Raw genomic sequence first — 20,746 nt, 5'->3', positions numbered from 1 at the left:
CCTGACAGGCAACACACTGCTGCTCCAGGTTCAGCAATTCAGCTTCAATGTATCCTGCTTTCCCCCTTTAGTCTGTTCACTGCATCTAGAAGTAGCAAAGTTAACTCAGGTAGCAGCAGGAGTCATTCTCCGGACTGTGCAATGTGGCATTAAATGTGCATAAATCACAAAATTGGCTAAACAAAATCCCAGATCCTTTAAGAGATCAAGAGGAAACAATATTAAAATGTTGCGTTTAGCTGTTAGCTTTTATGGGTAATTCAAAAACACTTTCGTAAAGTTCTAACCTATTTTGATGTTCAACCCACAAAGCAGAAGCCACATGTGCATTTTAATAAAAATAGGATTTTTTGTACTCACCGTAAAATCCTTTTCTCTGTCGTCCATGGACGAACACAGCTCCTTAAATCTTGACAATTGGATGATGTTCCTGTTCACAGGAGAGGACTAGGCAGAAACATGTTGGATAATTAAATACATGTTACTTTAACAGAGTTGAACAGCCCCGTCCCCAAGCAGTGTCAAATACGAGGGGTGGGAACAGTATCAGTAAATCCAATTTAACTTCACCCCAAACAAGCAGAGCTCCTCAACAGAGAAGTTGCAACTTTAACCAGCCGCCTGCAAAATCTGGCGGCCGAAAGAAGCATCAGAAGATGCACTCGCATCCACCTTGTAAAACTTGGAAAAAATGTGAACGGACGACCAGGTCGCCACCTTGCACACCTGTGAGATAGACGCAAGATGTCGGAAAACCCAGGAAGCACCATTTGCCCTGGTCGAAAGTGCCGTGACCAGAAAAGGGGGAGCCCGTCCCCCAAGAGCATGGACCTTTCTAAGACAAGGCCGCCAACTCAGAAACCCTTCTGACAGAAGTAATGCCCACCAAACAAAGGCCACCTACTGAGATAGTGCCAAGAGAGGAATCTCTCTAATGTTTTCAAAAGTAAGGTTCCTGAAGAACCAAGAGCACCAGAGTCAAAACTCATGGGGGAAGAGGTGGGTCAAGAGGGGGAAGTATATGACGAACCCCCTGCACAAAAGGTACCCACCCGAGAATGGGTAGCAAAAGGCCGCTGAAAAAAGCACAGCCAAGGCTGAAAACTGCCCCCTAACGGTGCTTAAGACAGTTTACAGATCCACTCCAAGCTGGAAAAACAGCAGGACCCTGGACACCGAGTTCGTCCGTGGATGTCACCCCATCTTTTCGCACAAAAAGATGTAGGCCTCCCAGGTACGATGATAGATCTTTCTGGAAGAAGACTACTGTGCCCTCAGCATGGTTGAGATGACCGAGTCGGACAGAACCCGGTCCTCTGAAAACCTGGTTACCAAAAGCCATGCCGTGCAAGCTAGTGACTGTACAACAGAATGAAGTATGGGACCTCGAGACAGAAGGAACTCCCACCTTGGCAACCACCAGGGTACATTTCACCACCAGGCACCCGAGATCGGCGTACCAAGGACGCTGAGGCCAATCTGGAGCGATTAGGATCATCGGGATCCCCTCGGCCTCCACTCTGTGGAGCAGCAGAGGAAAGCAACTACAATGGAGGAAAGGCATAAAAGTAGCCGAAACTGAACCCACAGGGCCACCAACGTGTCTGATGCACCTTAACAGGAATACCAGACCTGGCCACGAACTTCGACACCATGCGATTGAGACGAGCGGCCAGGAGATCCATGCCATGTGAGCCTCACCTCCTGCAAAGGAAGAGTTGAAACATCCCCGAGTGCAAAGACCAGTTGCCCTGGTCCAGCATCTGGCGACTCAGGTATTCCGCTTGCCAGTTTACCTGATGGTAGACCTAAGCCATGGCTGTGGCGCTGTCCGGCTGAATCCAGATCGGGTGACTTTGCAACCTCCTCGACCACGAGGAGAGGCATAGCCAGATCGCACGGAATTCTAGGACATCGATCGGTAGACAGGATTCAGCAAGATTGCAGTGACCCTGGGCCGACTGGACCCCCCAGACGCCCCCCTCAACCCATGAGGCTGGCGTCCGTCGTAATCACTGTCCACTGGAAGGGAAGAAACTACTTCCCTGACCGAAGAGTCTGGGATCTCAGCCACCAATTCAGAGAGACTCTGACTAGGTGGCTTACCTGAATCTGACGATCCAGAGACAAAGGAGATTTGTACCGCTTGGACAGCATCTCCTTCTGCAAAACACGAGTGTGGAACTGGGCATACGGTACCACCTCGAAGGTGGTTACCAACAGGCCCAGGACTCGCATGCAAAAACAGAGAGATGACCGATTGCGTTATGCCAACACCTTCACTGCAGACTGAAGAGTCTGCAATTTCTCCAGGGGAAGAAAGACCTTCGCCACAGAGGAGTCCAGTATCAACCCTAGGTACTCCAAACGCTGAGTCGGAACCAGGACCGACTTCTAAGGCCCCGTACACACGGTCGGACAAAACCGCTGAGAATGGGACCATTTTCATCGGTTCACCGCTGAAATGGTCTGATTTGTGTACACACCATCAGTTCAAAAAACGATCAGGTCAGAACGTGGTGACGTAAAACACACAACGTGCTGAAAAAAACAAAGTTCAATGCTTCCAAGCATGCGTCGACTTGATTCTAAGCATGCGCGGGTTTTGAACCGATGCTTTTCTGTACTAACCATCGGTTTGGTCCGATCGGGCAGCGTTCCAACGGTTCGGTTTTGAAGCGTGTTTTAAAATTTTGGACCGAAGGAAAACAGACCGATGGCCTATACATGCGGTCGGTTTGGTCCGATGAAACTGAACTTCGGTTCATTCTCATCGGTTCGGTCCGACCGTGTGTACGGGGCCTAAATGTTTAACACCCACCCGAATTCTTGGAGGGTCTGACTACCTATAAACACATCCTCCTCTAATTCTGAGCCAGAAGCTGCTCTCAGAAGTCCACAGTCCCCCTATCGGACTGAGGGAGGAGAGTGCTCTTACCCCCAGTGACATTTGTGATAATGTCATCCAACGAGGTACCAAAACCTCATACCCCTGAGGGGTGAATCAGCCAGGGCTTTTTGGATGCTTGGTCAGCAGACCAGCATTTCCGCCAAATCAGGCGGCACAAAACCACCACCGAAACAGAGGCTCTGGATATCAAGGATGCTGCATCCCGTGCAGCATCACAGACATGTACAAGGCCCTGGACCAACTGGTCGGCCAGTCTAACAAATCAGGGAGGGAGCTGGTGCTCCTCCACAGTCTGGTGCAAAACCTTGCCCATTCAGCGAGTGTCTGAGACACCAAGGTTGCAGCCACAACAGGACGCAATGCAGAACCCAGCATGGTAAACATGGAGCAGGTCAGCGCCTTGGACCTCCTATCAGAATAGTCCTTGAAGACAGGGGTCCCTATTATAGGGAGAGTGGTCACCCCTTTTTAACCGGGCACCGGAGGCCACCAACTGAGAAGCATATATATATATATTTTTTTTAAACTCTCCTCAAAGGGGTACCAAATCGCCAGGCGCTGAGGAACTACAAGGACTTCTGCAGCCTTTCCCATTCCTTATCAATGAACTTGTCAAAAGAAAAGGATATATAAGGAAAACCTTTACAGAGCGGTCTGGATTGTGTGCACAAAAAAGACAGAGCCCTCAGAGGATACCTCCGCTGCACAATACAGCATAAGCGAGTTCCTTGCAGCAGCGCACTGATAAGTGCCCTGTCACTGACCCCAGTGAGGAGTTTTCCCTCACAAGAAAGGTCCTGGTCCACTTACACAGACCATACAGAAGCAGGGACGTGACAGCCAGGTCCCGGTCTGAGGCAGAGCAGTCCCCAGGGGATGGTGGGGGGAGGGGCACATTTAAACGCCCCCTAACACCCACACGCCGCTCTAACAAAGAATCCTTTAACTGCAGGAACCCCAGCTGCCACCTTTGGCATGCCTTGGGAGGAAGACCAGACACTGACTCCATTAAAAACAGCTCTCAGAGATACATTTCAGACATGAACAAATCCCACCATCCTTGCTGCGATGACCGGGGGTTACCCAGGGGACTCACCAATCACCAGAGGAGACCGTTCAGCACCGCTGTCTACCCTCAGAACACAGCGTGTGTGTGTGTATGTATGTGGGGAGAAATGCTGTGAGGTAAATAAAAAACATGAGGAGATCCGTGCTGCGCACTTTATAAGCCCAGCACTAGAGGCCAAAACCCCCTCCAAAATGGCCGCCGGACACCTCAGATGGAGCAGGGAACGGCCACAGTAAAATGGCCGACCACAATAGCAAACTGCTCAATTTCCTCAGCACGCTGGGCCCAAAGGGAGCCATACATCCTTCTCCTTTGCTAGGCAGAAAGAAACTGAGGCTGCATACTGCAGGGAGGAGGGTTATGTCCGGAGGGACTACCCCTTGGGCGGGACTGTTCTGTTAAAGTAACGTGTATTTAATTATCGAACATGTTTCTGCCTAGTCCACTTCTGTGAACAGGAACATAACCCACTTGTCATGATTTAAGGAGCTGTGTCCGTCCATGGACGATGAGAGATGAAGCTGTTCAAATACTCGTCAAGAGGTATTGTAATTATTCTGACTGGATGTTTTTGTGTTGTTACGCATTAAAAGGCTGACATGAACAGCAAGGTGCTGTTCTGACGCTTTTAAATCAAATATACGGCTGACCTGCCTTCTTCTATACTTCACTATTGGCATAAAACGGTGGTGGGCAGTCGCACTGACCAAGAAGTAGGTAGCAGGTGAGACATTTATTGTTCAATTTAGGAAGCGCTGGGGCATTTGTGATGATCTTTGATGATATGTCCTGCCATTTTAATATTACCATATATATTCGAGTATAAGCTAAGTTTTTCAGCAAATTTTTTGGTGCTGAAAATGCCCCCCCTCGGCTTATACTAGAGTCACCATTTTGCGCCTGATCTCCCGGACTTTGGGGACCCGGTACCGGCCAAACTTGGCACACAGGTAGCCCCACTCTCCCTTTACAGGTGTGCACAGTTTGTTGTCTGGGGGACCTATGGCTGGGGAGCACCAATTTTTCAAATCTGGGCACCCCTTACATAGACTCCCATGTTAAACGTCAGTCTAGTCATGGGTACAGTGAGGCATGGGCAGAGATGGACTGGCCATAGGGACTACAGGGAGTTTTTCGCGGTGGGCCGATGGCTCAGTGGGCCATTTTTTTAAATGGAGACTCTCTTAGACCCCCCTGTCTCTTAGTCCCCTCCCCTCTGTCTCTCAGCCCCCCTGTCTCTCAGTCCCCCCTCTTTTAGCCCCCTCCTCTGTCTCTCAGCCCCCTCTGTCTCTCAGCTCCCCCCCTCTGTCTCTCAGCTCCCCCCCTCTGTCTCTCAGCTCCCCCCCTCTGTCTCTCAGCTCCCCCCCTCTGTCTCTCAGCTCCCCCCCTCTGTCTCTCAGCTCCCTCTTCTCTTTAAATGTGCCCATGTAGCGCTGCTGCCGAAGTGCTTTGCAGGCGCTTCAGCTGCGGTGGCCATTAATTTCAATGGGCAGGAGCAGTTTGTACACCGCTCCTCCACCGCCAAGATGCTGCTTGGAGGACTTTTTTTAACGCCCTGGCAGTGCCCCAGTGTGAAAGCACTCAGGCTGCAGCGGAGGTGTTTTTCAGTCGCTTTACAGGCACAATTTTTAGCCCAAAAGTGCCTAAAAAACACTTCAGTGTGAAAGGGGTCCTACACTCACACCCTCTCTTTTACACTCACTCTCTTTTTCTTACACTCACTTCCCTCAACCCTCTCTCTCTCTCGCTATCAATCCCCTCTCTCTCACCCTCTCATGATATACAATAATGGATGTAGGGGCCTTTTGGTGGGCGTGATTTTTCGGGGGGGGTGGGGGGCAGCATTTTATTGAATTAAAGTGGGCCGGTCTGGATGAAGTCCAGGGCCAAATTTTTGTCCCAGTCCAGCCCTGGGCATGGGCACAGTGAGGCATGCACATGGGCAAAGTGAGACATGCAGATGTACACCCTAGACTTATACTCAAGTCAATAAGTTTTCCCAGTTTTTTGTGGTAAAAGTGCCTCGGCTTATATTCGGGTCGACTTATACTCAAGTATATACGGTAACTATAATTTTTCAATATCTCTCAAAGTGCTGCACAATGTAATGAGGTAGTCGTTCATGTAGTACAATATGTAAAATGTTCCAAGGACAAATGCATACAATTTAAAAACATTGAAACATTGAAGCAACAACTAGAAGCCATCTGAAATGCGGGTGGGGGCATAAAATGAAGAATATTTGTTTGCCTCTTCAAACATGAGAGCACTGATGGCTTAGTCACAAAAGAAAATAATCTAGCTCAGGCTGTACGTTTTGTCTGAAGAGGTGGTTGATTAACTTTTTTTTTATACACAAAGGGATATGAATTTCTGTTCCAATCAGCTATCACTGTTTTAGCTAAGAACGTGTCAAAGGACACAAGTGTTAATAGGCCATAAACTGTGTCTTGAAATATCTTCAGTTTTTATATAACTGCGCCAAAATATGTGCTACCCCACATATTATTATTATTACTATCAGCCCACAATACATGGTGCTTTCATCATGGGTTATGGATAAAAAATTAACACAACTATCTGTCTGCCATATAAAATGATCATGTGCATATTCTAAGACCACAATGCTTTTCCACCTTTTAAAATAATTTTAAATATGAACGAAAAACAAAAAGGCACTAATGTATCCCATTAATAAGTATGAAAGTGGCGTTTGGCGAGACACACAAACTCAGATCCCAATTGGGAATACACATATCCTGGGATCATTTAACTAGCTTCCAACTCTATAGGTCCAAGCCATTTTGGGTAACGGACCTCTAAAATGTAACAGGCTAATGATTAAAGGAGAAGTCCAGCCAAAGCGTGTTTGTCTGGGCTTTGTCCTATGGGTCACAGAGAGGAGTGCAATTAATTTTGCACTCCTGCGACACGTTTTCAGCAGAGAGCGGACTGAAGTCTGCTCTCTGCTGATGTCACAGAAATCAGTCCAGGCACCGCGTCATTCCAACAATTGAAGTCTGGATCCGCCAGGTCAGACACCCGTCTCAGCCTCTCAGCAAACCCTGAGATGGCTTGGATCGGGGTCAGATAAATGTCTATGTGGGGCTGGAGGGAGATGCACATAAAAGTCCCCCATCCCGCCGCCCTCCGTTGCTTCTACCGGTTCGCTCGTGTGATCTGCGAGCCAGAGAAAGAATCCACCTGCGCCGGAAGTTGACCATAGAGATTTCTGGGTAACAGAAGGTCCCGGTCATCTCTTTGACTCTCGGAAGCCCAGGCGTGACATTATGACATCACGCCAAGCCTGGAAGTTGTAAATACTACCATATACTCGTCTGGAAAGCCAAGATCGTCTTGTTTTTTTTATCTCATGCTTTTCAGCCTGGAGGAGAGATGTGGGGTCTTATTGACCCCATATCTCTCCATAAAGAGGACCTGTCACACACTATTCCTATTACAAGGGATGTTTACATTCCTTGTAATAGGAATAAAAGTGATCAAAACTTTTTTTTAAAGGGAAAGTGTAAAAAAAAAAAATCAAATAAAACAAACAATAAAACATTTACAATTTACGCTCTCGTCCCCGCAGAAACAAACGCAATAAGTATGTCGCACTTACATATGTAAACAGAATTCAAACCATACATGTGAGGTTTTGCCACGAACGTTAGAGTGGTGTAAATTTTGTACATTTCTAAATTGTTGCCTATAGAGATTTTTGACTACCAAAGTTTGGCGCCATTCCACGGGCGTGCACAATTTTCAAGCATGATATGTTGGGTATCTATTTACTCGGTGTAACATCATCTTTCACATTATATAAAACAATTAGGCTAACTTTAGTGGGGTTTTTTCCCCCAATGAATGAATCAATTTTTTGTCCAAAAAAAAAAAACGTATTTGAAAAATTTCCAAGTGGGAGGAGGATGTCGTCTATACTGACCGTAACCCACATATCATGTTGTGGGCGAGGTATATTGACGACATCCTCCTCCTATGGAATGGCACCAAGCTCCAATTGGATGACTATATCGTTTTTCTAAACAATAATGATAGCGGGATCCGTCTCGTACATGAGTCTGATAGGGAAATGATAAATTTCCTTGATCTCACTATCAAAAAAGAGGAGGGTAGTTTCAAAACAAAAACATACTTCAAGAAAAATGACAGAAACTCATTCATTCCAGTAGGGAGCTGCCACCATCAAAATTGGCTTAACTCTGTCCCCAAGAGTCAATTTATAAGAATGAGGAGAAACTGCACCTCGCTTGAGGACTACCAATCTCAATCAGAAACTCTTAAGACAAGATTGATAGAGAAGGGTTATGAGCCCAACAAATTGGAGACCATAAGGAGTGAAGTGGCAGTGATTGAATGCTCACAACTTTTGGACCCCACACCTAAAACACGCCAGGTTGGTCCTATTGTACCATTCATAACCACTTATTCCACACAACATTACCTTATAAAAAAAGATAATCAAAAAGCATTGGCACCTGTTGGGCAACGATAGGATTATCAAAACCTTTCTTCCCACAAACCCTCAGGTTATTTTTAGAGGTGTCCCCTCGTTAAGAGACAAAATTGCGCCAAATGTTGTGGACCCTCCCACTAAGAAGGTTTCTTTTTTTCAGAGAGGTATTGTGGGTAACCATCAGTGTCGCAGGTGTCAAATCTGCACATTGAATAAAATTAAAACAAAAAAAACTGTGAAATTCCTCTCAACTAGTACATCTAGGGAACACTCGATAGAACCTTTTATCACCTGCAGTTCGACCGGCATAGTATATTTGCTACAGTGCCCTTGTGGGCTACAATATATAGGCCGGACTAAACGTTCGATGCAGGTGAGATTAGGAGAACATGTAGCCAATATAAGATCAGGTTTCCCACAACATTCAGTGTCACACCACTATGATCTACATCACAATCGGAACCCAGAGGGAACTCTTTTTCTGGGCATTGATAAATTTGATGCCCATTGGAGAGGAAGTTCCCTAGTAAGGGAGTTATCCAGGCTTGAAATGACCTGGATACACCGTGTACGCACATACACCCCGTACGGACTGAATGTTGACATGGATGTCAACGCTTTCATTGACAACAGTTAGGACACCTACAGGCATATAAGGTCATCCAATTTAATTCAATATATAATTGCTGTGAACTAGGCCTGAGATCCGGGGCATCAGGACACATTTTCAATTTTTGAAATTAGTTTCAGATTTTATCAATAATTAGGAAATGGATGAATGTTTTTTTATCCTTCTTGGGATCACATCCTTTAAAAGTTTTGTTCTTTTTTTTTTTTTATATATAGATTTTTCTTCATCTTTTTTTATATACATTTTTATTTTATTTTTATGTATAAGGGAACTTAAATACTTACGTACCACCTGATATGTGGACATATTTATTGGCCCCAAATGGAGCCGACCTATGTAGGGTTATGCTCTTAGTAGATCACTTCCTGCCACAAGTGATTGAACATTTCATTCCTACACCACAATTGAGTGGAGAGAGTGTCAAACGAATTTCCCTAGTTTTAAATACAATATATGGTACAATTAGTACCAGTACTATTTTAATTATAAAGAATTAGTTAAAAGCTGTTAATTTTGGGTCACATTTGGATCGTTGCGGGGCAATAATCGCTATTGCAACCTATCTAACTAATTAATTTTGGTTTGAGTGTTTGCGGTGGGTGTTTTTTTTCCCCTCATCAAGTGTCCCAATTGCAGCAGTAGGGAGGGGTTTTGTAGTACAGACTGACGATCGATTTGTTGCGTGGTGCATGTCAGTTCTACATTTCTTAGCCTTCCCGTTTTACTTTTTCTTCTCTTTTGCCCTATTTGCCAGCAGGGTTAGTTGTGTTTTTTTTTAATTAAATTTTAGACCCACTAATTGCAGCAGAGAACCTGTTCAAGGCTTAATACCATTAGGGCAAGGATCCCATTTCAAAGATGGTGGATCAGCGTCCACGATCCCCGGATGTCAGGTCTGGGCGTTCCTATGGACGCTGAACCTGCATAACTAGTGGCGAGTCAGCACGCCGCTCGTGCCCCTGGAAGAAGTCATCTCTTTGACGAAACGGCGTAGGGAGGAGCGGCGTGCTGACGTCACCATTGTACACCAGCGACCATCTGGAAAGACGTGCGGAAATATTCGAGCTGGCCGGCTTTAAATTACTTAAACGCTACTTTTTATCATTGGACATGTGAGTGCAATTTTTGGTTTTATGCTATTAAATCGTTTATCCATACAATACTCCTCTATGTTGGCTATTTTGTTTTGCTCCCAAGTTTGAATCTATGCGGGGAGACCTGGCTGATTAATAACAAGTGCATATCATATATGGAGGAGAACATCAGAGGAGTTACAGCAGGGAGCTTGGCATAGAGCCACATGCGATATTGATCTGTATAGATCTATGGAAGTCGGTAAGCAGTTTTGTTACTAGAGGTGGAGGTGCCTGCGTGCTGCTGTCTGACACTGCTTCCTGGATTTTTTCTCACATTGTCTTGGGTGCATCTGTGATCCATAAGGATTTCCATAGGAGTTTCAACTGTGATCATTACAGCTATATGGACTTTTATTTACTTTCTTGCACTTTTTCCATTCTTTTGTGTATTTTATGCACACTAAGCACATTAGTTGTTATTTTTATGTGAATTAGCATATAAGTCATGTAATTGCTGATTTCATTCACAATTTAATCTTGTTCACATAATTTTATTTTATACACAAGCAGCACAGCTTACATCCTTTTTATACTGCCATATACTCGGCTGGAAAGCCAAGATCGTCCTGTTTTTTTTATCTCATGCTTTTCAGCCTGCAGGAGAGATGTGTGGTCTTATTGACCCCATATCTCTCCATAAAGAGGAACTGTCACACACTATTCCTATTAGGTTACCATCAGTGTCGCAGGTGTCAAATCTGCACATTGAATAAAATAAAAAATAAAAAATGTGAAATTCCTCTCAACTAGTACATCTAGGGAACACTCGATAGAACCTTTTATCACCTGCAGTTCGACCGGCATAGTATATTTGCTACAGTGCCCTTGTGGGCTACAATATATAGGCCGGACTAAACGTTCGATGCAGGTGAGATTAGGAGAACATGTAGCCAATATAAGATCAGGTTTCCCACAACATTCAGTGTCACACCACTATGATCTACATCACAATCGGAACCCAGAGGGAACTCTTTTTCTGGGCATTGATAAATTTGATGCCCATTGGAGAGGCAGTTCCCTAGTAAGGGAGTTATCCCTACAGCAGGGAGCTTGGCATAGAGCCACATGCGATATTGATCTGTATAGATCTATGGAAGTCGGTAAGCAGTTTTGTTACTAGAGGTGGAGGTGCCTGCGTGCTGCTGTCTGACACTGCTTCCTGGATTTTTTCTCACATTGTCTTGGGTGCATCTGTGATCCATAAGGATTTCCATAGGAGTTTCAGCTGTGATCATTACAGCTATATGGACTTTTATTTACTTTCTTGCACTTTTTTCATTCTTTTGTGTATTTTATGCACACTAAGCACATTAGTTGTTATTTTTATGTGAATTAGCATATAAGTCATGTAATTGCTGATTTCATTCACAATTTAATCTTGTTCACATAATTTTATTTTATACACAAGCAGCACAGCTTACATCCTTTTTATACTGCCATATACTCGGCTGGAAAGCCAAGATCGTCCTGTTTTTTTTTAACTCATGCTTTTCAGCCTGCAGGAGAGATGTGTGGTCTTATTGACCCCATATCTCTCCATAAAGAGGACCTGTCACACACTATTCCTATTACAAGGGATGTTTACATTCCTTGTAATAGGAATAAAAGTGACCAAAACTTAAAAAAAATCAAATAAAACAAACAATAAAACATTTACAATTTACGCTCTCGTCCCCGCAGAAACAAAACGCATAAGTATGTCGCACTTACATATGTAAACAGAATTCAAACCATACATGTGAGGTTTTGCCACGAACGTTAGAGTGGTGTAAATTTTGTACATTTCTAACGTGTTGCCTATAGAGATTTTTGACTACCAAAGTTTGGAGCCATTCCACGGGCGTGCACAATTTTCAAGCATGATATGTTGGGTATCTATTTACTCAGTGTAACATCATCTTTCACATTATATAAAACAATTAGGCTAACTTTAGTGTTTTTTTTCCCCCCCAATGAATGAATCAATTTTTTGTCAAAAAAAAAAAAAAACGTATTTGAAAAATTGCTGCGCAAATACCATGTGACATAAAAAGTTGCAATGTCCGCCATTTCATTTCCTAGGGTCTCTGCTAAAAAAAAAACATATATATAATGTTTAGGGGTTCTGAGTAATTTTGTAGGAGCGAAGTGCCACTTAGTTTGGGTCAAGTCTCCTTTGTAAAGCTTCACAGATGTGGTCACCCTTCATTTTGCTGGATATCAGCACTTGTCTCCTAACAGTAACTCCTCATGTATTATATTTGCTGTAAATATCTGTAAGAGTGTTGTGTTGCAAATGGAGAGTGATCAGAGCTTTTGCATATGCTCAGTTACATAACCTCCACCCAGCCAAGTAAAGAAACGAACAGTCTAAAAATAAAGAAACATTATTCTGCACATCAAATCTTTCTGAGAGTAGACCAATACATGTACCTGAGTTATTTTCACATGACCCAAAGAGTTTGCGAGGTTGAAACATTAATGCAATTTCCTCACTGTTCAACCTTTTCCTCTTCTGTTGTGGTTCTGTATCATCTGATATAAAAAAAAATTGATAAGTAACACATTTAAAAAAACACAACGGATGTAATGGTTATCGAAATGCCTGGAAAAAATTATTATTTAATTTCCTAATTTAAAAAGGAGTACATGCAATGCCATATGCAAAGAATGAGAGGATAAGTTCACCTTTAAAAAAATAAAAATAGGTGCACTTCTTGCAGGTAAAAAAAAATTGTGCATTTTTTTTTTGGGAGCCTGGAACGCATTGCACCCACGACCAGCAGATTCTGGGTGCAATGCAGGGCTCTTGCAGACTCTTACATCGCACGGCCAGTTACACACTACCAGGAAGCATCAATAATCTACCCACTACCTGTCACAACGGGGAGTCGGAGGGGTGAGGGGGCCGGTGGATTTGTAACATGTTACATCCTAAATATGGGTGTAACATGTACCATGTTACAAAAGGTGAACTTACCCTATAAGCCTCTGGCTATAAGAGTGGTGGGTAATCAGAATTATACAGTATCTCACAAAAGTGAGTACACCCCTCACATTTTTGAAAATAATTTATCATATCTTTTCATGCGACAAAAATGAAGAAATTACGCCTTGCTATAACGTAAAGTAGTGAGTGTACAGCTTTTATAACAGTGTAAATTTGCTGTCCCCTCAAAATAACTTGACACACAGCCAATAATGTCTAAACCGCTGGCAACAAAAGGGAGTACACTCCAAAGTGAAAATGTCCAAATTGGGCCAAAAGTGTCAATATTTTGTGTGGCCACCATAATTTTCCAGCACTGCCTTAACCCTCTTGGGCATGGAGTTCCCCAGAGCTTCGCAGATTGCCACTGGAGTCCTCTTTCACTCCTCCATGACGACATCACGAGCTGGTGGATGATAGAGACCTTGCGCTCCTCCGCCAGTCCATCACTTTTATCCTCATCTTCTTTAGCAAGGCAGTGGTCATCTTGGAGACGTTTGGGGTCGTTATGTTGGAATACTGCCCTGCGGCCCAGTCTCCAAAGGGAGGGGATCATGCTCTGCTTCAGTATATCACAGTACATGTTGGCATTCATGGTTCCCTAAATGAACTGTACAGTACCTGTTGCCGAGAATGTGTTTTCAGCACGATGGCATTGCGCTGATTCTCGGCGACAGGGTGCCGACATCTCGCACTCGCTGGAATAGAAAAAGCACATTCCAGCGAGCGCGTCATAGAAGCGACGGGGATCTGACTTGGATTCCCGCCAATTTCTTGCCGCAGCGTTTGGTATGAATCATGAGGGGGAACTCCACGCCAAATTTTAAATAAAAAATGGGGCATACCAGGCCCTTAGGTCTGGTATGGGTTGTAAGGAGAACCCCCGTACGCCAAAAAAACGGCATGGGGGTCCCCCTCCAATCAATACCAAACCCGTATCCAAGGCACGCCACCCGGCCGGTCAGGAACGGAGTGGGGGCGAGCGAGCGCCCCTTCCTAAGCCGTACCAGGCCGCATGCCCTCAACATGGGGGGGTTGGGTGCTCTGGGGCAGAGGGGCGCCGCCATCTGGTTCTCTTCCGCCGAGGGGGGGGCCTTTCTTTTTTTAGCTCTTTTACAGTGGCCCCTTTGGCGGGGGGTTGCCCGGGCTTCTGTCGCCTTCTGCTTCGATGTTGACACGTCGCTTCCTCCCGCTGTAATGCTGTGTGCGCGGCTCGCACCGATTTATATAGGCCTCTTATGACGTCACAGTCCTATCATGCTCCGTGCACCTGGAGCATGATGGGACTGTGACATCATAAGAGGCCTATATAAATCGGTGTGAGCTGCGCACACGGCATTACAGCGGGAGGAAGCGACGTGTCAACATCGAAGAAGGCAAAAGGCGACAGAAGCCCGGACACCCCCCCGCCGAAGACGTCAAAAGAAGAAGCCCGCGGAAGAGAACCAGGCGGCAGTGAAGACCGACACCCCCCCCCGAAGACGTTGATGAAGGCCCCCCCACGTAAAAGAGCTAAAGAAGAGAGGGGGGCCCCCGGAGCTGACTAATAAATTACTTTAAAAACCCTGTGTAGTGTTTTTTTTACATTGTTTTTCTCCGCCTGGTGAATGGCTAGGGGTACGTTGTACCCCATATTAATTCACCTAGGGTGGGGGGCCGGTATCTGGGGGAGCTCCCAGATTCCAATAAGCCCCCCGCCCGCAGACCCCGACAACCAAGGGCCAGGGTTGTCGGGAAGAGGCCCTGTCCTTATCAACATGGGGACAGGGTGCTTTGGGGTGGGGGGGGCTGCAGGGCGCCCCCCTGCCCCAGAGCACCCAACCCCCCCCATGTTAAGGGCATGCGGCCTGGTACGGCTCAGGGGGGGCGCTCGCTCGTCCCCACTCCTTTCCTGATTGGCCGGGCGGTGTGCTTTGGACACGGTTCTGGTATGGATTGTAGGGGGACCCCCACACCGGTTTTTCGGCGTAGGGGGGGGTTCTCCTTACAACCCATACCAGACCTAAGGGCCTAGTATGCCCCTGGGGGAAAACCCATGCCGTTTTTTTATTTAAAATTTGGCGTCGAGTTCCCCCTCATGATTCATACCAAACGCTGCGGCTAGAATTGGCTGAAATCCAAGTCGGATCCCCGTCGCTTCTATGATGGCTTTTTCCCCATCGCGGCGAGCTGGCTGGCTCCCGCGACGGGACTCGTAGGTGGTCAATCTCGCTGAGAAAGGGAGCGAAATTGACAATATCGAGGTCACCTACTGTAGGTCCCCAATTACATAGTTAGTCAGGTTGAAAAAAGATACAAATCCATCTAGTTGAACCAAAAAAAATATAAAAAATACAATCCCATATACACAATCCTTCACCCACAGTTGATCCAGAGGAAGGTGAAAAACACCAGCAAATCATGGTCCAATTTGATCCAGCAGGGAAAAAAAATCCTTCCTGATCCCCTGAGAGACAATTAGATTTTCCCTGGATAAACTTTACCTATAAATGTAAGTACCCAGTTATATTATGTACATTTAGGAAAGAATGAAGGCCTTCTTTAAAGCAATCTACTGAGCTAGCCAGAAACACCTCTGGAGGGAGTCTTCCACATTTTCACAGCTCTTACTGTGAAGAAACCTTTCCGTATTTGGAGGTAAAATCTTTTTTCCTCTAGACATAAAGAGTGCCCCCTTGTCCTCTGTTATGACCTTAACGTGATAAACTCAACACCAAGTTCATTATATGGACCACTATGTATTTGTACATGTTGCTCATATCCCCACTCAATCTCCTCTTCTCAAGAGTGAATAAATTCAGTTCCTCTAATCTTTCCCCATAACGGAGTTCCTCTATGCCTTTTATCAGTTTAGTTGCCCTTCTCTGCACTTTCTCCAGTTCCCCCATATCCTTTTTGAGAACTGGTTCCCAAAACCAAACCGCATTAACCAGATGCAAATTACTACCAATTTGTAAACGTGCAAAATTATATCTTTCTCTGGAGTCCATACCTCTCCCAATACCAGAAAGGACTTTGCTCGCTTTAGAAACCGCAGCTTGGCATTGCATGTTATTATTGTTGAGCTTGTGATTTACCAAAACCCCCAGATCCTTCTCCACTATGGATTCCCCCAGTTGTATTCCCCCTAGCATGTATGATGCATGCAAATTCTTAGCCCCAATGTGCATAAATTTACGTTTATCAACATTAAACCTCATTCGCCACTTAGTTGGCAAATTAGATAATACATTGAGGTTGGCTTGTAAATTGGGGACATCCTGTAATGACGTTATTCCACTGAAAAGCTTAGTGTCATCTGCAAAGATAGAAATTTCACTTTTAATCGCAGACCCAATATCATTTATAAAGATATTAAAAAGTAAGGGTCCCGGCACTTATTCAGCACCTGACCAAGACACTCCCAACCACCATGTTTGACTGTAGGCAAGACACACTTGTCTTTGTACTCCTTACCTGATTGCTGCCACACATGCTTGACACCATCTGAGCCAAATAAGTTTATCTTGGTTTTATCAGACTACAGGACATGGTTCCAGTAATCCATTTCCTTAGTCTGCTTGTCTTTAGCAAACCATTTGTGTTTTATTTTTTTTGTGCATTATCTTTAGAAGAGGCTTCCTTCTATGCAGTTTGATGCAGTTTGCGCTGTATAATCTGTCCTGTTGTCCTGTATGGTCTGTCCTGTTAAACCACTGTATGGTCTTGGCCACTATGCTACAGTTTAGCTTCAGGGACTTGACAATCTTCTTATAGCCTAGGCCATCTTAGGATCTTTTTTCAGATCCTCAGAGAGTTCTTCCAGTGACCAGTAAGAGAGTGAGAGCGATAACACCAAATTTAACACACCTGCTCCCCATTCACACCTGAGAACCTGTAAACACCAACGACTCACATTTTTTTATTCACAGAATTAAAATCTTTTCAAATGAGGCAATTATGAGAATCAATTAGAACTCCGGAAGCTGCCTCAAAGAGGAAGGACACCAAAAAATAAAATAAAAAAAGTAGTCCTCTCAAAAATCACCTGCTTCCTAGTCTATCAAAATCAAAGCAGAGAAAGGAGAAAGCCATAAAACTATAAAGCGATAAAATATAGCATGGGATTTGCATCACCATTTTAACACACCTGCTCCCCATTCACACCTGAGAACTTGTAAACACCAACGAGTCACATGACACCGGGGAGAGAAATTGGCTAATTGGGCCCAATTTGGACATTTTCACTTAGGGATGTATTCACTTTTGTTGCCAGCGGTTTAGACATTAATGGGTGTGTGTTGAGTTATTTTGAGGGGACAGCAAATTGACTCTGTTATACAAGCTGTACACTCACTACTTTACATTGTAGCAAAGTCTAATTTCTTCAGTGTTGTCACATGAAAAGTTATAATAAAATATTTACAAAAATGTGTACTCACTTTTGTGAGATACTGTATATCGTATTACTGTTCAACACCGCTAGTTACCAAACAGAATACGATGTGGCCAATGTTGTTGGATTTAAATTGAAATGGTTGTTTGTTAAATTCCTTGCACTGCCCAGATGTTAGTCAGACCCCTTTCACACTGAGGCATTTTTAATGAGTTTTAGCGCTAGAAATAGCATCTGAAAAATGCCTCCCAAGTGTGAAAGATCAAGTGCTTTCACACTCGGGCGGTGCGCTTGCAGGATTTAGAAAAAGTTCTGCAAACAGCATCTTTGGGGTGGTTTGGGGGCGCTGTACACAGGGCTCCTAAACTGCCCCTGCCCATTGAAATGAATGGGCAGCGCTGCCGAAGCGACTGCAAAGTGTTTCGGTAGTGCTGCAACATGGGCGCTTTTAACCCTTTCTTCAGCTGCTAGCGGGGGGTTAAAAGCGGTGTTAAAACAATGGTAAAATGCTGCTAAAACCAGCGGTGCTTTGCCGTCAACACCGGGTGCTTTCAGTGTAAAAGTAACCTAAATTCATTTTTTTTTATTCACAGAATTAAAATCTTTTCAAATGAGGCAATATTGAGAATCAATTAGGACTCTGGAAGCTGCCTCAAAGAGGAAGGACACCAAAAAATTAAATAAAAAAAGTAATCCTCTCAAAAGTCACCTGCTAGTTCCTAGTCTATGAAAATCAAAGCAGAGAAAGGAGAAAGCCATAAAACTATAAAGCGATTAAATATAGCATGGAATTTGCATCACCAAAACCCCAAGCAAGAAGGGAACTTCCAGTTTTCTCGTTTTATTAAAGCTAAAGTTTTTGTTGTTTTTAATCAGCACAAGAGACAGAACTTATATTGAATAAGAAGTGCTCCCTGTGTTGGTGGTTGCTGACTTCATTTAAATCTTCAATCCTTTGCCCCCCATATCCCAGCAGCGGTAATCTTGCAGTGATGTGATTAGTATGAACTAAACCTGTCACAGGCACTTGTCAAAAGTGACAACTATGCCCGCCTTTTCCACCCCCCTACTTCGTTCTCAGAAGCTGTACAATAGCTTTCCAGCAGTAAAAGGCACTTTACGAATGAAGAACAGCTCGAAGAATAAAATGTGTGCCTCCTCCATTAATAGAGGGCTTTTCACTGTGGGAAGCTATAGTACAACTTTGATAAATAGAGGGGTGACGGAAAGAGCAGGCATAGTCTGCACTTTTAACATGTCCCAGTAAGCAAGAAACGCTTGTGGCCCATACTGAAAGAGGATAAAAATCACATTAATTGCAGATACCATGGTGTGAACCCAGTCTATGCTAGGAGCACTTGAATAGTGAGGTGTAAACCCATACTGTGCAGTAGCCTCATCCAGCACTAAGTCAGTCTAAGATAGTTCCAGGCATAGGTAGAAGGTAGCGCTGGTCAAAACAGAAGAGGAGTTCCTTATGGTGAATGCCACAGCAAGAGTGGTATAGCTATGAAAAAAAGTCCTGTTTTGGCCGAGCAGAAACAGGAGGTTATGTGAAATCAGAACTACCCCTTGTCTCTGATCTAAATAAAAGGTACAGAATGCTAGACGTGGTGAGTGTTACAATGTGCGGTGCTTTTTTTAAAGTAAGAACCACGATTATGATTTTCCAAGCATAACCCATAAAGGTCTCTAAGGCCCCGTACACACGGTCGGACAAAACCGATGAGAATGGTCCGACGGACCGTTTTCATCGGTTCACCGCTGAAGTGGCCTGATGGTCTGATGTGTGTACACACCATCAGTTCAAAATCCGATCGGGTCAGAACGCGGTGACGTAAAACACACGACGTGCCGAATAAAACGAAGTTCAATGCTTCCAAGCATGAGTCGACTTAATTCTGAGCATGCGCCGGTTTTGAACCGATGCTTTTCTGTACTAACCATCGGTTTGGTCCGATGGGGCAGCGGTCCATCGGTTCGGTTTTGAAGCATGTTTAGAAATTTTGGACCGAAGGAAACCAGACCGATGGCCTATACACACGGTCGGTTTGGTCCGATGAAAATAACTTCGGTTCATTCTCATCGGACCAAACCGACTGTGTACGGGGCCTAAGGGTCCCCAAACAAACATGAAGAATCTTTCTTACTTGACAGTCTAATATCTGTTTTGATCAATGTTGCTATTAAACCCCAGGTAGAATGAACAACAGATTAAGAACACAGAACTTTCGAAAATAAAACAGTTACTGTACCTTCAGCTACTGCTTTGCTTACATTTGTGCTGGAAAAGCCCCTCTGGAAATCCTCCTCAAAGGCAACAAGAAAAATAACCATAAATGACATTATCGTGAACAACTAAATGTACACATTTGCCTACTACCTCACACAGCATACCAAGACAGCAAACATATGAGTAGAGCAGCAAATGGTGGGATCAGCCAACAAAAACTGCCTGGAGAATGCTTAACAATGGGGGCTATTTACAAAGGCAAATCCACTTTGCACAAAAAGTGCACTTTCAAGTGCAGTCACTGTAGATCCGAGGGGGACATCCAAGGAAAATAAAAACCTGAATTTTTGCTTGCACATGATTGGATGATAAAATCAGCAGAGCTTCCCCTAATTTCAAAGCTTCCCCTCAGATCTACAGCGAGTGCACTTGTAGTGCAGAGTAGATTTGAGGACTGAGTGTCCGGTCCAGTCACTGCAGCTCAATATCACTGAGATCACTCCCCTGCCACTGTGCCCATAAAACAGATGCATGGCAGAAAATCTTTGTAGAGGGGTGAGTGGAGCCTCATCATACCCACTTTGTTTTTGATTGACCGTGTGATGCCCAATGTGACTCTTAACTGCCCAAATATGGGCACTGCCATATTTGGCTAATGGCATGAGCCAGTATCCCTGGTCCCTTTGTCTACATTAAGCTTTTGTTTGGGGAATCTTGGGCAAGGAAGCCAGTGACTACCAGCATCCTAGCAATTACAAGTCCTGTGCTGGAAGTAGTCAAATTCATAACAGCTTTCAGCACCAAATGCACCACACTGAGCACTGATGACCATCCGCTTAGCTGAGAATGTATCCAAGTTATGTTCAGTTTCCTAAACTGCAAATAGGTGGTCATTTTTTTAGAATCTAGCACAGCCAAAGCAAGAGATTCTAAAAGTGGCAGTAGT

The 20,746-nt window shown here is 44.5% G+C and overlaps 1 protein-coding gene across 3 annotated transcripts in view; it reads right to left on the bottom strand.

The window, feature by feature from the left end:
- Positions 1–20,746, bottom strand: part of SYCP2L (synaptonemal complex protein 2 like) — a 230,406-nt gene that overhangs the window by 42,377 nt on the left and 167,283 nt on the right. For 2 of the 3 annotated variants that reach the window (XM_040353720.1, XM_040353718.1), the window contains exons 29-30: positions 19,823–19,877; positions 12,637–12,738 (exon numbers count right to left, since the gene is read on the bottom strand). In XM_040353720.1, coding sequence (XP_040209654.1) covers positions 12,637–12,738; positions 19,823–19,877 — 157 coding nt within the window. The remainder of the gene's footprint in view (positions 1–12,636; positions 12,739–19,822; positions 19,878–20,746) is intronic. The other variant, XM_040353719.1, reaches the window with a different exon arrangement.

This window comes from Rana temporaria, chromosome 5, assembly GCF_905171775.1.
Source record: "Rana temporaria chromosome 5, aRanTem1.1, whole genome shotgun sequence".
Lineage (NCBI taxonomy): Eukaryota > Metazoa > Chordata > Amphibia > Anura > Ranidae > Rana > Rana temporaria.
Note: the sequence above shows the minus strand (reverse complement) of the source record. Positions and strands in the feature narration are given on the sequence as shown.